The sequence below is a fragment of the Phaseolus vulgaris genome, chromosome 7, assembly GCF_000499845.2.
Source record: "Phaseolus vulgaris cultivar G19833 chromosome 7, P. vulgaris v2.0, whole genome shotgun sequence".
Taxonomy (NCBI): Eukaryota; Viridiplantae; Streptophyta; class Magnoliopsida; order Fabales; family Fabaceae; genus Phaseolus; species Phaseolus vulgaris.
Genome location: NC_023753.2, coordinates 6,423,753 through 6,443,112, shown reverse-complemented (window position 1 = coordinate 6,443,112; position 19,360 = coordinate 6,423,753). Strand labels below are relative to the sequence as shown.

Sequence of the window (19,360 nt, the reverse complement as noted above, 5' to 3'; positions counted from 1 at the left end):
GTATCCATCGAAAACAAGTAAATAAGGCCTATTTTAACACTATTCTACTTATAATAATTGGACATGTTTGCTTAAAAATAAAATATAATTTAAATAAATAAAATAAGTTAAGAGATTGTACTACTGCATTTAAAAAATGATATAACAATCTGAGGAAAGTCATTTTGCGTTTAAGAGTAAATAGTTTATGCATTTATAGTTTGAAAAACAAAAGGAATAATTATTTTTAATCAATTAAATATAAAAAATACATTACATTTTCACATAAAGGTCTTACTTTATTGTATAAGAGTTGAGATTAGATACTTTTTAAAATATTAAATAGTATATATACACACTCCTAAATTAGTATTAGAAATTCAAAATATTTAAAGAGCAAATATTCAAAGGAAAAACAAATATAACAACTTTTCCAATTATACTAGTTAGAAATATTAGTCTGAAAAATAGCATATATGGTAAATAAAGTCTTTTTTATCTATTTAATAAATTTTTAAAATTAAATATACTTTTAATACCTTTTAAGAGGAAAATGCTTGTTTTATCTACATTAATATTTTAATCAGCATAAGGATAGAATCAAACTTTACATAAAGGTGAATCTATTTGTTTTATTATTTCATTTTTTTTCTGAAAATGGGAAACTTTAATGTGCCCAAAGATTTAGGATTACCATAATTGAAAGGAAAGCCTTTGAAATGTCTCTTTCTGACAGTGTGAAAGCACAAAATTCTTTCCTTCTGAATTTTGTTCCTAGCTTCTTGTCATCATCCAAGCTTCATTGTCACATATAAATGCAATTAATAAAAAATACGTGAATTATCCATAAAAGAATTATTCTTCTTTAACCTTTTTTCTTTCTAAAATGATCACAATATTATGAATACTAAGATGGAGAATCTTAGTGGATCTGGAAGTGGGGTGTGCACTTGATTTGAACATTTTGTCTGATATAGTAATTATTTCGAATTAATTGTTTTGATATTACACACAAATTAAAATCTAGAAAAAAAATTACTTTAAGAGTTTTTAAAATAATTTTGAAAATTAGAAAAGTAAAACCATGTTGCTTAATAAGAAAAATTTACCCGATAGAATATTATATCATCATTAAAGTGGATAACTTTATTTTATTACATAAGAGCAAATTATTAATATTAAATAGTCTATATTAACTAGTTTAATTATCTTGAGTAGTTATTTTGAACTTCGTATCTCGTGCTCATAAAAAAATATCATAAAGCACAAAGTTAAGATGGTATTGGTTTGTTGGGCCAAGGGCCCATTATTTTCTTTATCTCTCCTTCCATTTTTTTCTAAAAAAATTTTGAGGCTTTTAAACTGTTTAAGAAAAGGGATATTTCTTCCTCCACCTCCAATTATTTCTTCTGGGCACTCATATAAATATAAAAAGGAAAATAATAGTTTGACAATCCTTGGAGTGGTATACAACTCTTATGTGAGGGGTTTAAAAATAAATATATATAATAAAATGTAAATTTGTAATTAAATGATATAAAAAAAATATTAAAATAATTATATTGAGAGTTGTAATGTGATTGTATAAAAATTTAGAATTGTCAATGTATCATTATTCAAAAAAATTGATGGTTTCTCTTTGTATTTGCAGCCCCTTCACTATACGTTGTTGATGAGAAACTTAATGTTAATAGTGATTTTCTTCTGGACATTGAGTACTTTTGAAAAAGATAACTAAGATAATGGAAGTCATCTTAATTGTGTAATTTATAAGTTTTTTTAAAAATAACTTTTTTGATTGTGTAATCTAAATGTTAAAAATAATTTTCAAATTGTGCAGTCAACAAAATATTTTTAACTTCTAAATTATATAATATGAAAAACGTTTTAAACTTTTTAATTGCACAATCTAAAGAGTAAAGTGATATTTTTTATATGTATTTTATTTATTATATATTTATTTGTAAACTCATCACATAAAAAACTGTATACAACTTCAAAGGTGTCAAACTATCATTTTTCATTTTTCGACAAAGAAGATTAGATGTTCTGAAATATTTTTTACTTTTAAATTACATAACTCTAATTTGTACAATTTAGAAGTCAATAATAATTTTGGAATTGTACAATCCATAAATGTTTTTTAAGAAAAAATTGATTTTTTAAATTATGTAATTTATAAATTAAAAAGAAAAAATTAACTTTCAAATTTTGAAAAAGATAAAATGAAATTTTTGATTAAAAAGGTAAAATGAAAATTTTGATATTTATGAAGTGTAAAAAAAATGTAGAGACAAGGTGATCCATTGTCTCCTTTACTTTTCTCTCTTGCAAAGGAAGTTCTCAGTAGAGGTATCTCTAAGTGTGTGAATGATAAGAAGATTTTAAATATGGCCAGTTCGCAAGGTTATCTCACTCCCTCTCATATTTTGTATGCTGAAGACATTTATTTTTTGTAGGGGGATATTAAGTCTCTTAGAAATTTGAGTACTTTTCTTAAAACATATGGTGATTTTTCTGGTCAATATATTAATAACTCTAAAAGTAGTTTCTTCACCATAGATAATTCTCCAAGATTTGTCACCAAAATTCAAAATATTCTTTCCTGTAGTCATGGTTGTTTGCCTTTCAATTATTTAGGAGTGTCTATCTTTGTTGGTGCTCCAAAGTGTCGGTTTCTTCAACCTTTGGTTGATAAAGTTAAATTGAAGCTAGCATCTTGGAAAGGTAAATCTCTTAGCATGATGGGTCGAATTCAGCTGGTCAATACGGTGATTACTGGATTTCTAGCTTATAGTTTTAATATGTATAAATGGCCTGTTTCACTTATTAAGCAAGTTGAGCAGTGATGTCGGAATTTTATTTGGACTGGTAATATTCTGAAAAAAGGTATTGCTACCGTTAATTGGGGAAATATTTATTCACCTCTTGAGGATGGAGGCTTGAATATTATTAATCTTCATCATGAAAATAATGCATATCTTCTTAAGCTTGCTTGGAACTTTGCTTATAGCAATAGACCTTGGTCTTTACTCTTGAAAGCCAGGGTTCTTAAATCAAAATACGAGTTTAAAACGGTTTATAGATCTTCCTGGCTTGGAATTAAGCAATTTTATTCTACCATACTTGAGTATACTTCTTGGAATGTTGGTACAGGTTCTTTTATTAATTTCTGGAATGATAAATGGTGTTATACTACTTCTTTAGCAAATATTGCAGGGTTATCTGATGGTGTTAGCATTCCGGATACAGTCTCTCAATTTTGGACAGGTTGTGATTAGAATATTCTCTTATCTTTACAATAGATGCCTCATTTTTTTAATCATATCATGGTTAGAGAGGAACATGATATTCCTAATTGGATTCTAGATGAGTCTGGTCGTTCCACTCTTAAATCGGCTAGGACTTTTTTCTTGGAACCAGGAGTTCCAGGTGGTTAGGGTAAATTCATTTGGTCTTCATCTATTCCGCCTTTCAAAACTCCAGTAGTTTGAAAAAATTTTCATGGGCGACTTCATACAGATCAACATATTCGGAATAAGGGTTTGCATATATGTTCTATGTGTATGCTTTGTGAAAAGCAAGAGGAATCTATTCAATATCTATTTTTTGAATGTTCTAACGCATTGCATATTTGGAGTTGGGTTCGACAAATTTTTCTTACTTCTCATTTCTCTAATAAGGATGATCTACTTTCTTTTATTAAGAGTGATGGTAGTCCTTTGGTTAAATTGATTAAGCTTGTGGTGATAACCTTTTCTATATGGATGATATGGCGTATGAGGAATTATGCTAGATTTCAGGATAAGATTGAGGTTTCTAAGGCTATTTCGATAATTAAAGATTTAACTTGTCTAGTGGGAAATTCGTCTAAAGCTTCAATGAAGAATGATATGTTGGACTTCAACGTGATTAAGTTTTTTGGTATTAGGACTCGTAGTGGTAAAGTTCTTCGTCCTCTTCCTATTAGATGGGAATTTCCTTCACCAGGTTGGGTTAAAATTAATATTGATGGGGCTGTTAGGGGGTATCTTGGTCTTGCTACCTGTGGAGGTATTTTTCGTGGGAGTATGGGAGAATTTATTGGTGCTTTTTCAGCGTTTCTTGAAGTTCAGACTGCTTTGTTTGCTGAGTTTTATGGAGTTATACATGCTATGGAGGAAGCTCAAAAAAATGGGACTTACTAATGTCTGGCTTGAATGTGATTCTGCCTTGGTTTGTGCTGCGTTTACTGTCAGGACTAATGTTCCGTGGATGCTTCGTAATCGATGGAATACTTGTTTTAATTTCTGTGGGACAATCAGGCTTAGAGTTACTCATATTTTTCGTGAAGGGAATGTGTGTGATGATAAGTTGGCTAATTTAGGATTTATTCATAGAAAATCATTTCATTGGTATAATAGACTTCCAGCTAGTCTGTTCTTAGAATTATTTATGAATAGGTATAGTTTACCTATGTATCGCTTTTGTTAACATATGGGTTTTGGTCTAGTCCTCCCATATTTTTGTATTTTCTTTCTTTTTTCTTTTTTTAATAATATTTTTTTTTATGTGATGGCAGATAATTGTTGTTATTTGAGATGTCAGCCTAATTGAGATGTCAAGTTGTATAAAAATGTCTAACATGAAAACTTTTTATAATAAAAAGAAATGTCATAAATAAAGTTATCAATCTCTGCATATAAGTTTGGGCACGGGGTTGTTGTGGTGTTAATGGGTCTCATGATCTTCTTACACTATCAACTTGTAATATTTATTTAATTATTTTTTATTTAATTGTATTTTATGAATAACCGTGGTAGTTTATATAATTTATTCGGTGTATTATTTCCAATAATGTTTTCATGTCAACATTTATTTTAATTTTATACGTAAAGATATCTCTCACTAAGTAAAATTTGGGTAGTTAATGGTTAAATATCAATTTAAAAATCATTTTATACAATTTTATTAATAATAAAAATTATTTTAAATATCAATAGTTTTTTTTAGTTTATAAAATAATATTTAATTTAATTAAATAATAATTAATTATTATTTTTAAAAAATATTTTTTATTTAATAATTTTTTTAGTGATTAGAAACATATTTTTTAGTCTTTGTACTCTTTTTAAGCTTAGAATATGAAATATTAAACTTTCAATTCAGATTAACCCTTCTGAAGCAGAAGGGAATATTCTTCTTTATCCAAGTTTTTTAATTAAATAATTGGAAGAAAAAATGTAGGTCAAAATTGCAGAGTACTGAGGAAAAGCGAAAGCCTAATTTGCTTGTTAGGTTTTATTATTGGGTCAATAGCAAAACCCTAATTTGTTCGTCGGGTCATAAAATTCAATACATCTAAAATTTCAAAATAAGTTTGCACAATGGCCCATAAAATATGTTCCATTTTCGCATAGTAGATATTGAAAATTCTTAAACGTCTTCAAGTTTGATAGGGCATTGAATAACTTAATTCATCACAAATATAAAATATTTCATAAATAACATAATACTCACACCTTAATCATTATTGAATTATTCGCAACAAATAAAATTGAATTTCTGTATTATATTTTTAAATAGAAATACAACAACTAAAAAAATTATTAGATTAAATTAACTGTTAATCTATGATTTTAAAAATATATGGTAAAATAATTTAAACTTGTTTAAATTAAAATTTACTTCATATCACTTTAAAAAATAAGCATTATTTTTCATCAATAAAATCGTGTTATCATTAATAAAGTTTTTTGAAGCAAAAAGAATATAAAAGGTATCCCTAGTCGTCAAAGGAGAACAAATTAATTATGTGGTCATAAATGGGATTTTTCCAAACTTATAGTCGTTGTCGAATTTTGATATGTTTATTTTGGTCTTCGTGTTAAATAAAAGATATTAAGGTTGAGAATATTTATTGTATATTTACATTTATATTTATACATATATAAAGAGATTTTCTACTTTAATTGCTTTAAATTGTTTTTCTATTTTATCATTGCTTAATATTTTGTTTTATTAATTTATTTTAGTTATTTGGACATTTTATAATTTTAGAAGTTAATAAAGAAGCTTTTAAATTTTAAAAATTTATTTTATTTATTTTCACTTAACTGATAGGGGAATAGAGAGATCGATTATTTTTTTGTTTTAATCTGATATTTTTCTTTATTAAATAAGCATTTTTTTAATTTTAAAATTTTATTTTATTTGTTCTCACTTAACTGTGAGGAAAATTGAAAGATTGATACGTTGATTTTATTTTATTTGTAGTCATTTAACTGGTAGGAGAGTGTAGAGATTAATTCTCTTCTTTAAAACATTTATCATAAACAATTTTGAATATAGAAAAGTTTTTTAATCTCTTAAAATTCAATAAAATATCTCACATACATATAAATACACATGAATTTATATTTAAATATATATATATATAAAAGTAAAAATAAAAACACTAAAAAGGTAATTATATGAGAAGTGGTTTACAAAGTTGTACATTTTTAATAATCATAAATAATAATAAAAAAGTCTTTTAATGATTTTTAAAAATGTGTGTTTAGTTTTTTTTTATTAATTTATATTTTGAACATTTTTTTCCGCAAAGTTTATATATATATATATATATTATTTTATTTTTTTATATATTTTGAACATAGAGCTTGATGGATACTGATTGAGGAAGATGAGTTGTATTATATATAGTTGCCAATAAATGTCCAAGTTCATCGAAGCTACTTGCCACATCAACCACATTAATAAACAAATTCCTTTTATCCCACGTTCATGTCACTTTAACTATTATTATTTATAGAATAATTTATTTATTTTGAGATTAATTTTTAAAAAGATTTTTTAATCATAAATGTCACTGTTAGAAGTTTTCTAATACATTTTTTTTGTATCAAATTTAATTGTTTGTTGGTAATTTAATATTTTTAAAAGATAGTTCACATTTACCGGTTAGGTTGGAAGAAAATAAAAATTAGAGATGGACCGGACTAATTTAAAATCATTGTTTGAAAACTTAGTTCTTTTTAATTATTAAACATGTTCATTTTATACGAATAGGTATTTGTTATAATATATTTAAATTGAGAATCAAAACATTCTTAATATGTAGATTATATTCTAATTTTATGATAAAAAAAAATCGATATTGTACTTTACATGGCCGATACTATCACCAAAGATTGAAAATAATTTGAGAAAATAATTTGAGAATTATAATCGAGCACGGTTGAGAATTCATATCAAAATATCATTTAAGAAGGTAGATTAACATAATTAAGTTGTAAAAAAAATATACCAATAGATACCAAACGAGTCTATCTCAACCTAGGTAACCGGACATTCGAGTCAAACAACATAAAAGAACATAGTAAATAAATACACAACAACAACATAATGACTTTTAATGAGTCAACCCACATTCCGAAATATATGAAAATATCTTTAATATAATAGAATAAACCGAAAGATACACCCTAAATATGAGAAAACTGCCATGCACGTCACTTAACAACTGATCCAACCCACAAGGATCCAGCCCCATGAACCAAACACTATAAACATAACCTTTTGTGAAGTAGTAAGGTACGTTTTTCCATTCACTAGAATATACTAAAACTAAACATTGACTTTAGCGTCGAAGTGCAATCGTAGGTACCCCTTCCGACCGACCGAGCATCAATTATGGAGGAAATAGGCTTAAAGACATTGGGAGATCACCGTCACGTCAACAATTCCTCGTTAAACCACATGTACTATCTGGGGCCTTCAGCATATACAGGTACAATTGGCATCCACCGTGGGGTTCGATAGTATTCAATCTTCAACAACAAGCTGCGACAAACAACAATTGTACCCATAATGAACAACGATGTTAACGATCGAATGGCTGACGAGCAGATAACAAAAGCTTTTAAGCTAACATTTATAATTTTTTTATATGTCATAAGGATATTTGTGAGATTGTTACTGATATTAATGAATTATCTATATCGTTTCTACAACTTCGGTTGTTGTAAATATACTTTCATTAACGTTTAAAATAGTTTAATATATTCATATTTTACTCTAACATTATTTTTCCAATGTTTAAGGTATTTACATCACCTTTGCATTGAGAAAAATAATGCTTATATTTATGAATTTCTTGACCCAGTTGCCATTCAGAGTATAGGAAATAAAGTGAGTGAAGTGCAAACATACTTAATAGAAACATTTCAAAATGCAAGCAAAGAAGTGTATTTAGCACCTTACTTGCATCGGTAATTGTATGCAATTGTCTGGAAACACTGAAATGCAGGTGATTATTATTAATGAACGGAGAAATTTGATCAATGAATTTGTCTGTAAATTATATGCAGTTGTCTAAATAACATTGATATGCAAGTGATTCTTATTAATGAATGGAGTAAAATTGATAAATGATTAAGTTTGTATGGAAATTGTATGCAATTGTCTAGATAACATTGATATGCAGGTAATGAATGGAAGAAAATTAATCAATGAATGGGTTTGTATGGATTACATAGATATGCAAGTGATTGTTATTAATGAATGAGTTTTTCTGTAAATTGTATAAATAACATTGATATGTAGGTGATTATTATTAATGAATGAAAGAAAATTGATCAATAGATGGGTTTGTCTGAAAATTGTATGCAATTGTCTGGATAATATTAATATGCAAATGATTATTATTAATGAATGGAGGAAAATCGATCAATGAATAAGTTTGTCTGAAATTTATATGCAGATGATTGTTATTAATGAATACTGAAAAATTGATAAAACAATCATTTTTTTAAAACAAATTTACTATGATGATTATTGTGATAGATAACATAAAAAGTCTCATTTACTATGACGGATGTATGAATATTTGATATAGAAAACCACTTACTATGACGGTTCTGATGAGAATCATCATAGTAAGTCGTATTTTCTATGAAGATTGTAAAAATACCAGTCATAACAAATTTTGTTTGAATATATTATGACAAGTATTTTATCCATTTTATGACCATTTATAGACAATAGTCATGTAAGTCCACTTACTATATCATTTTTTTAACCAACATAGCAATAGCAAGTGCAGAGTTTTTATAATTTGATTCAATATCGTTATTAAAATCGTCATAAAAATTTATATAGAAACATAAATATTTGTTTTGACTAGTGTGTAATAGGATGTTATATTAAAATTCTGCGATAACTTATTTCTAGAAAAACATTTAAATATAAATCAAATAACTTTAAAATCAGTTTACAAAATTAATTAATTTAAATTTAATTTCATTGTTAAAAATGTACAGGAAGAATAAAAGTACAAAAAAAAAGTGGTGTAAATCAGTGTTTCATTGAACATGACTGAATAGTGAAAAGGATAATAAATAATTAGCGAAGATAAAATAACATAATAGTTATTGCTTTCACTTTTTGACAACAGAATCATTGGAGTTCGAGCCACTAATAATTCTAAACTAAAGTAGGTATATAAAATTTAGAGTAATTTTAGTTTTTCTTACAACTCACTTTTTATTACCTTTCCTACCTAAAAGATATAAAAAAAAAACATAAATCATTTTAGAAATCTTGAGATATTAAAACTATTTATTTTTTAAATTTTCCAGAAAATATTTAAAAACTTTACAAGAAGATTAATAAGAAAATACTTTTATTCTAAATTAGCTTACATACAGTTTTGGTTTAAAAATTTAGCCTTAGTTTCCCACTTTTAAAAATTATTACTTTCCATTAAAAGATATTTTAAATCAATCACATTATATTAATCATTACATCTATTTAGAATCAATTACACTCTATGTTATTGTATAATTTTTTTTTATTGGTGGAATAAATACTCAATCATGATTTTCTTTATGGATTTTAAGTGTCTGGTAACTGATACAATAAATACCATAACAACAAAAACGTGCATTTATTTTATTATTATATTTGTTTATATAAATTTAATGAACTCATTTACTATTAGACTATTAGGCTTAGATCAATATTTTTGTCATTAAAAATGTTTTATTTAATTTTTTTATATGATTTAACTTATATTAATATACTTTGATATTAATATTTTTTTATAATGGTTAGGCTCGAATACGGAAATATTTTATAATAGTTTACTCTAACAATATAATATACTAATAATTGTATTTGTATTTGAGATATTTTTTCAAACTTGAAATTTTATTTTTAAAAAGAAGTCTTAGAAAATTAAAAAAGTATTTAAATTACATTTAACTTTTACTTATAAAATGTGAAATTATTAAATATATGTTTAATTTATCTTTTACTTTTAACTCTAAACTATCAAACAAATCATAACAATATTCATGTTTTAATTTATAAATAATAACTCAAGAATAAGTAAAAACAATCTTACAAACTAATCTCTGTTTGGTTTAGAAAAAAAAAAAAGCAATGTGAAAAGTATAAACATTAAAAATTTATAAATTTTATATTCTATGAAAATGAAAGAAGAAAGAAAAATGTATATATAAAATTATACAGTGTGACTGATAAATTGAATAATAAGAAAAGTTGGGACATATGTTGATTGATTTGAGACGTGTGCAGGATCGGGGCGGCTAAACGAGCTACTATACAATTTGCTCTTTTTTTTTAACTTTTATTCCCAATTTTTTTTATTTTGTCATTTTAGTTTATATATTTAAAAAACCAAAACCGTATAAAAAAATAGAGAAACCAAAACTATAGATTAAAAATTAAAAAGATATCAAAACTATAATTTAACTGGAAAAAATTACAATAAAAGAGGTTAAATTAAATAAATAATATTTATGTGTATAAATGTAAGTTTTTAATATCGTTGAGAAATAAAAAAATATAATTATATGGTTTGTAAAATAAATACCACCAAAAATGTGAAATTTCCTTTTCATAAAATTAAATTAAATCACGCTCATGTTTTTTTTTTAATTTTAAAATTGATAATCATATCATAAAGTGGTATTTACATCTTTATTTTATTTTAGGAGAGGTATATTTTACAAAAAATTATTTAACTTTTTATGTTTTAAAACTTCAATATTTTAAATAAACTAAAAAATGAATATAAATTTATTAGAACTATATTAAAAAAATAGATTTTTATTTAAAGATGATAAAAGTATTTAAAATTATGAGTATTATTTAAGATTAGCGAATTTCCTAAAAAAGAAATGGAAGTTAAGATTTGAAAAATGAGGAAAGAGATGGTGACAGATGGCAAAGATCTAGCGGATAGTGTAAAAGATCTAGAGGGGCGCATGAGAAGGTCAAATAGGGTGGACGCTCCTGATATCTTCTTATATTGATTGCAGTTTGTTTGTGTTCCACACACAGAGTTTGTTTGAACTTCCATTGAAGAGAAAGCAGAGAAAAGAGAAGAGAAGAGAAGATGGGATTAGGTGTACCAGCTTTTCCCTTGACAATCGTGAGTCACGTTTTGGGTGTTGTTGCCACCATCCTCGTACTGGTTTGGGTCGTCAATTTCAGGGGAGGCTTGGCTTGGGATGCAGACAACAAGCAACTCATCTTCAATGTATGCTTCTACCCTCTCTTTCTCCATTTTTAGGTCTTTCATTCCTTTTCAAAGGATAATCATTTCTATCCTTTTAAAGCTTATCTGTTTTGTGTTCTTAATTTAGATAAATATGTTTCCATCTTCTTAATTAAACAATAAATACTTTCTCAAATTTCAAAGTAAAACTTTGGCACTAAGAGGGGGGCTTAAAACCAGAATTATTTGACATGAATGTACCCACACTTATTTCACTGTTTTCCTTTAAGAGATTACTAGCAGTTTTCAGAGAAGAATCATCCATTGTCCCATTATTATTACTATTTTCAGTTGAGTTTTTATTTTTTTATTTGATTAGTAGTTAAATTATATTTTTAAATTTAGTTTCTGTTATTTAATTTTTCACTGTTATTTAATTAAGTTTCTGTTATTTAATTTTTCACTGTCATTTTATTTACTTGTGAGTATGTACTGATAAATGTAAAGTCTTATGATCAATATAGAAAGATAGTACACTTACTATAAAAATATGGATATTTTTTTATTGTTTTGAAAACAAACATGGTGGATAACAAGAGATTATTATAAAATCCATAAAAACCACTTGTAGTCTTAAAATGAAGGGGATATTATCTTATATTAATTACACAACTTTACAATATTTTAACACAAAGATAAATACACAATAAGGGGCTAATATAACTTAATTAAAAATATCTAAATTTACAATGAATTTAAAACTTAATTATATTAACACTTTCAATGTAATAACCAATTTTTCAAATGTTGGATAGTGAAAATATAATTAAGCAAATTTATTGTGTCCTGAAGCCCCTAGAGGGCGTTATATATCTACGGCTAAAAAAATGGAGTTAGCATATTATTAATTTAGTAAACTTGAGAGAAGATGATCGAGTTAGCTGTCATAAAGAAAAACAGCAAAAAAGCTATGTAGTTTGAAATCAAAGAAGAAATTGGATTGAAAGGACAGCTTGTGTGGGGTTTTTTTTTATGCTACAGTTTGTGTTTGTTTGAATGATAATCATAAATGAATGTTAATCCAATATGTTCGTACTGTTTTTTAGAGCACATTCATATTAATTTTGAATGCTTGATACATTAAATTAATTTTTATCTCAAGCTCACAAACACTGCTTTTGATATGATTAATTTATAACTAATTCTACTGATTAGACTTTTCTTACGCCTATGATCCTCGTGTGATATGTATACATATAATATCTGTATGAGGATGCTGCTAGTTGTGATAAAATTAAATGTCAGATATTATTTTTATAATTAAAGTATTCATAGTGCCAGATTCCTGTGCTTAGAAAAGGAAATAAAATATTCAGTACCAGATCTCTTGGTTATCTCATAAATTAAATAAGCTAAAATATGTTTTAATGGCTAACCAAATGATGGCTAAAGAAGTTGGCCTAATTTAGCTTTTTCTCTTATGTTTATTTGAGAGGGAATGTGCAGTTAATTATGACAAAGTTTCTAGTTTTAGTATTGTGTATTGTTTTTGTTGGAAATTTACTATTAAGATTTATAAGTTGAGTTTTGTTCGACATCCCACATCCATCCATTATGGATAAGGAAATTAAGATTTATAAGGTTGAATTAAGAAAGTTATTTTTTAATAACTATTGCAAATATATCCAAGTACTAAGAAAGTTGAACTCTCAAGTTCAACAGAGCCTGAATTGAGGTAATCTTTCAGTATCAAAACGTACTCATTTATGTGAATAAAAAAAAATGGAACCCAAGTGTGTTTGGGAAACTTTACCTGCACTTTCTTTATACTAAAAAGTGAACTTTTTGGGTCTTAAGATCTATTATTATTTGTTATTTTAGTATTTGTTGATTAATTATTGACCATGTCTTCTACTTACTACTCATTTTGAATCTAATAATTGAGGAAAAGATTTCTTTGACACCACAGTACTTGACAGCATATTATAATAATATAATAATATATTGGTGGATTCGGAATTCTACTTGTGGGAAGCACATGGGCATACATGCTTATCTGTTTTGGACTGGAGTGAGAAATAAATTAGCTGCCACGTGCTACTTTTGTGGCTGCTTCTCTATTTTCTTGGTCAAGAGTTTTGAATTTTGGAGTGTCTTACTTCTATGATTAAATATTTGGGTATGCCATTTGCATGTATATACTTATCAGTACGCTCCTTTACATTTGCATGCGTCTGTAATTAGAAAAGATCATGATACTCTGAGATGGAATCCTTTGAATTTTAACTTTGGAAGAGACAAAAATAGATTTGTTTAATCCTTTGAATCTGAATTATGCATCAAGAGGTCAAAGAAATGTCTGTAGAAGATTTTGTTATACAAGTTGGTTGATGTATGGAGTATTTGTTGCTGAATTCTGCTATTACTTTTAGGAAGTCAGTATATCTTACGTATATTTTTCCTTTATACAGATTCATCCATTTCTTATAGTTTTTGGCCTCATAGTTCATGGAGGTGAAGGTAATCAAAATACTTTCACAAGGAACTGCTTCATTAATCAATTCCATTTGATTGACCTACTAATTTGTTCTCTGATTTTCTCATTCGGAAAATGAATTCAGCTATTATAAGTTACAAATCTCTTCCCCTGAAGAAGGAAGTGAAGAAATTGGTACACCTTGGTCTTCACGGAGCTGCGTTAGTACTTGGAATAATTGGAATTTATACTGCCTTCAAGTATCACAATGAAAGTGGGATTGCCAACCTGTACAGCTTGCATTCATGGCTTGGAATTGGGGTTATTGTCCTTTATGGCATTCAGGTAAACCACTGGATATATAAGACTAAACTATCCTATAAATGTAGTACCTTGAAGACAGGATATGATTATGGTTAAGTTTATAATTTCAGTTTAAGCACCTGACATACACTCTATGGGGCAATCTATGGATTAAAAATGTGGACTGTGCATATGTCCAAATGAAACTCAACTATTTACTAACTTTGTCTAACACTGTGTTGGTTACCTGCAGTGGATATATGGGTTTGTGATCTTTTTCTACCCTGGTGGGACTCCAGATGTTAGACGTTTCTCTCTTCCTTGGCATGCACTGTTTGGGCTCTTTGTATTTGTCTTGGCTGTGGGAACAGCTACTCTTGGATTTCTAGAGAAGCTCACTTTCCTGGAGAGCTCAGGATTGGATAAGTATGGTACTGAGGCTTTGCTTGTGAACTTCACTGCTATCGTCACAATCTTATTTGGTGTCTTTATTGTGTTATCTGCTTTAGCTGATGCCCCTGCAGCAGCAGCAGCAGATGACTATGAAGCCATATAAACTTTTCTCTGTATCATATTTTTATTATTCTTGTGGAATAATCTCATGTCTGCTATTAGTTTGTTGCGTATTGGGTGTAGGAAGAAGGAAGCAATTTGTTGTTTGTATTTTTAGGCACAATAAGGTTTGTGATTTGATCATTAGTATCAATACATCAACCCAAAGTGTGTGACCAGACATTGGTTTACATAAGGTTATTTAGTTGTCAACTTAAACTTGTCAAATTTGCACGTGAATTCCTTATTTTCATTAGGTTTTTGGATTGAAAAATAAATAAAGTCTCTGTTCAATGGAGTTTCTACTTGTTTGGGAACACTCTTTCTTTCATTGACTTTCACTTTCTTGTTAACTAGATTGAAGGTAGAAATTTCAAATTTGTACATAATTTACTTTCACTTTTATACTTTCTACTAACAAGGCTGGAGAGCGACCATCCTTAAAAGATAAGACAAGACACCAATAGAAAGTGGCTTTTAGAGAATTTTTAAGAACAGTATGTGGATTAAGTGAATATATAGGAGATTGAAAAACTAAATTAAGCAAAAAGAAAAATCTTAAATGAGTGATTTCAGTTTCTTAGGGAGTATATTAGTAAAAACAAAACATGATAAAGGAAAAGAGCCTTTATGCTTGATATGAAACACAGAGAAGTGATCACAAAGATTGATATGAAATTTGTCTCATATATTTTTACCCAAGTTCTTTAAAAAAGTCATATAAAGACAATTTTTGAACCGTTATTATTTTGAGTGTCGTTATAAATCAATTGTTTATAACCGTTGTTATAAAACCACATTAACGATACGTGTTAAAAATTATCGTTATTATGTTAAATAACAATAATTTTTTTTAAAAATATATACTTATAACGACGGTTTTCCAATAGAATCATCGTTATAAATGTTTTTTAAAGACGGTTTTAGTTGGAAATCGTCGTTATAAGTGTATTTTTTTAAGTTTTTATTATTATATAATGCTCCAATCCTGCATAAAATATAAAAATTCTAGAACAGTAATGCATGTAATATCCTAATTTAAATATAAAAGTTTACAAAAAGTTCTATAAATATATAAAAAGGTTTTATGTCACCTTAAATTGTTATACATATATATAAAAAGGTTTTATGTCATCCTAAATTGTTATACGTAGTTACCTTAAGGTGCATCCAAGTGAGTTTCTTTGTATTTTCATTTGCACTTGCACTTCTCCTCCCACTCAATAAGTTATATCTAGAATAAACACTAAAATAATAAGATTTTATGTTAGAACACACATAACATTATGTAATGTAATGTATGAGTAATAAATTTTTGAATGTAATATAATCATAATGGTTTGATAAATCTATAATTTATACTAGGACTAAATGTATAAGTGTAAGTATGAGAACTAAAACCTCAATACCTAAATAATACTAAAAAATAATAATAGTAAACTGTGGAATTTTAGAATTTTGGTTGCGCGGTGGCTCTGTCGAGAGGTGCAGTGACGCGACGGTTGAGTGCTTTGTGGTGGTGCGACAGAGTTGGCGGTGGTGCGATAAAGCTGGTGGTGGTGCGGCAGAGCGACTGTGAAGAGAGGAAGAAGAAAGGAGAGGGGGTGAGGCAAAGAAGACTAAAGGCGCAAAAGAATGAAGGAGTAAAGAAAAGAGTGAAGGCGCAAATGAGAATGAAGGCGAGATTTAAAAATCTACATCTTAAAAAACTCTCAGTCATGCTTATAACGACGGTTCAGGCTGAAACCGTTGTTACAAACTTCTCAGTCACACTTATAACGACAGTTCAGGTTGAAATTATTATTAAAATCTCCCTAGTCACTCCTATAACGACGATTCAGGCTTAAACCATCATTGTTTTGAACCTACAAACACAAAATAATTACAATTTTGTCACCACACTTTTTTTAATGATGATTTTATAAAAACTGTCGTTGTATTGATATTTTGTAATAGTATATTTTTCAAAAACATTTCTAATTTTTATAAATCTCACTCTCTATTTAAAGAGGCCATATAAATTAATTTTTATAATAAAAATATATTAAAAAACGTATGAGTGAATGTTGCTTCTTGCTACAAGTCCCTACAAAAAAATATAGTTGGAATTAGATTATCTTGGAACTGATAATGGAATCACTTTCATTTTCATGATACCAAGTGCCATGGGAGAACCACAAAGACATTTTTGTTGTGAGCAAGAGAAAGAGACAACAAAAGGGACTTTTGATTCCATCAGTTTTACATTTTGTGTTGTTTTGATAAACCAAACGTTGCCCCACTCTCTTTTGTCTCTTATCAATCTTTGCTGCACTAGCTTTTGTGGGTTACCACTTATCACCCTTATAATCCACTTATACTTATTTCCCAACTTCAAATTTACTTCACATTTATCTCCACCATTTTATACGTGAAGGGAAATTTTTCTTTGTTTTAACACTTACTCTATTTCGAAACTGAAATTACTGAAATTAATTTACATTATCTTTCCAAACTTTTAACAGAACAAATATTTTTACGCTATCTATTAAAGATTTCACATTACATAAAGATAAGATTAATTTATAATATATAATAAATAAATATAATTAACTTCGGTTTTATACAAATAAATTCATTTAAAATTACATTTTAATACTATCAATAAAAAAATCAGAAAATGAATCAAATTGTGAGTGACCAGAGATTAATAGTTGAAATAAATTCAAGTTATATATCATTGAAAGCTATGGTTTTACAAGTGGAGTAGAAAATTAACCAAATGTACTCGATGAAAAGATTGATTGCAAGAGATGAGGAGCATGATAAGGATTCCATTGCCATCAAGAAAGAATCTCCTCCAATCACACTAAAAAAATATGAAACAAAGTAAAAATCTATGAATAAATGAAAATTTCAAACTTGATGGAGCAATAAGTAATGGCACATTTTGGCAACTTTATTATAAAAAGACAGATTTCACCAATATTTTTACTTTATTTTCATTCAATTTTCTATTTCTTTCCAATTTTTAAATTTTTGTAGACTTTATTTCTTACTTATTTTCACTTACTTTTAAAAACATTTCATTATATTTATTTTCTTTCTAATAAAGGGATCCTATAAAAATGTTTAAATACCTTAATTATATATAAAAGAAATGGATCTAACTTATTTATATTATAAATGTATTTTTTTTAATACAAATTAGTCTTATACAATTATTTTTAATGTATTTAATTTTAAAAAAATTATAACAAGTTTTATATTTTAACAAATAAAATAAAATAATGATATTAACCACCATATTATATTAATATAGTTATATAGATGAATGATTGATGAATTAAATGAAACTATTATTTATTTTTATGTTTAAATAAAGTTATTAATATATTATTGATAAACAAAATATAAGTGGAATGAGAAGAAAGTGAATATATGGAGGTCCTTAAAGTTTGTGTGCCTTTCTATCCTTCATTATCTATACAGGTGACAACCATTTTATGTTTGATACAAATTATTTTAGAAAGAACAAACGTTAAAATTAAATTATATTTAATATATAAATTAAAATTTTAACTATTTAATATTTTATTTTATAAATCTCATAATTTTTATTATTTTTTAACTTTTCTTTAAAATGTTGATATTATTCTTTAAATAGAATTCACCATTTAGAAGATAACAGAGTTTATGATAATCTGAATTTATTAGCAACACTTTTAGAATGTCTCAACTATATATATATATATATATATATATATATATATATATATATATATATAAAGAACTAAAATGAGAATAAAATTTCTCCCTAATCAAAATTCTAAACAATCTCATTTTATAATGAGATATCATAGCATCACATCTTTATTATTAATATCACATTGTCATATTAGAAAACACTATAATATATATCTTTTTAATAGGTCATTGAAAAGTTTTTATTATTGTAATTACTTTTTTCATTTTAACAATTATGGAAGGTGCTTTCTAAATAAAGTTTTTTAACTAATAATTTATTGTTTAGTGAGTCATTGAAAAACATTTATAATTATAGTTATTATACATATTTAAACATCAGACAATTTAATGATGATGAATTTCAATCATTAAAAGATTTTTAAAATATTTATGTTTGATAAAAAAATGTGCGAATTTGACTATTCTCATGATATTAAAAACATGTCACACATTTATTTTAAATATATTTTAATATGATATTTCTTAACTTATTTATGTTTCAATTTTTTCATAACATATTTAATCAATTTTATTTTTTATTCTTAATTTAACATTCAATAAATATTAACACCTTTTGCATATATGTTATACTTATTATCTCTATCTTTTAGAAACTTAAAAGAAATATACATTCTGTATTTTTTAATTATTATTATTATTATTTTTATTATTAATATAATTTGTTATTTTCTGCATGGTTTGTATTGAGCATTCTTCTAAAGTTCATTTATTTCATGTACATTTTTCAATATAATGTTTTGACTACTTTTTTTAATATATTGTTGACATTTTTTTAATGAAAAATGATAGTTTGACAA

General features: G+C 26.5%; 1 protein-coding gene across 1 annotated transcript; it reads left to right on the top strand.

Moving 5' to 3' along the window:
- The first annotated feature begins 11,250 nt into the window (after positions 1-11,250).
- Positions 11,251-15,121, top strand: LOC137827719 (transmembrane ascorbate ferrireductase 1). Its single transcript, XM_068634001.1, has 4 exons — positions 11,251-11,527; positions 13,957-14,005; positions 14,107-14,306; positions 14,518-15,121. Exons 1-4 carry the CDS (start codon positions 11,384-11,386, stop codon positions 14,818-14,820), a joined length of 696 nt encoding a protein of 231 aa, XP_068490102.1. The 5' UTR covers positions 11,251-11,383; the 3' UTR covers positions 14,821-15,121.
- Positions 15,122-19,360: the final 4,239 nt, after the last annotated feature.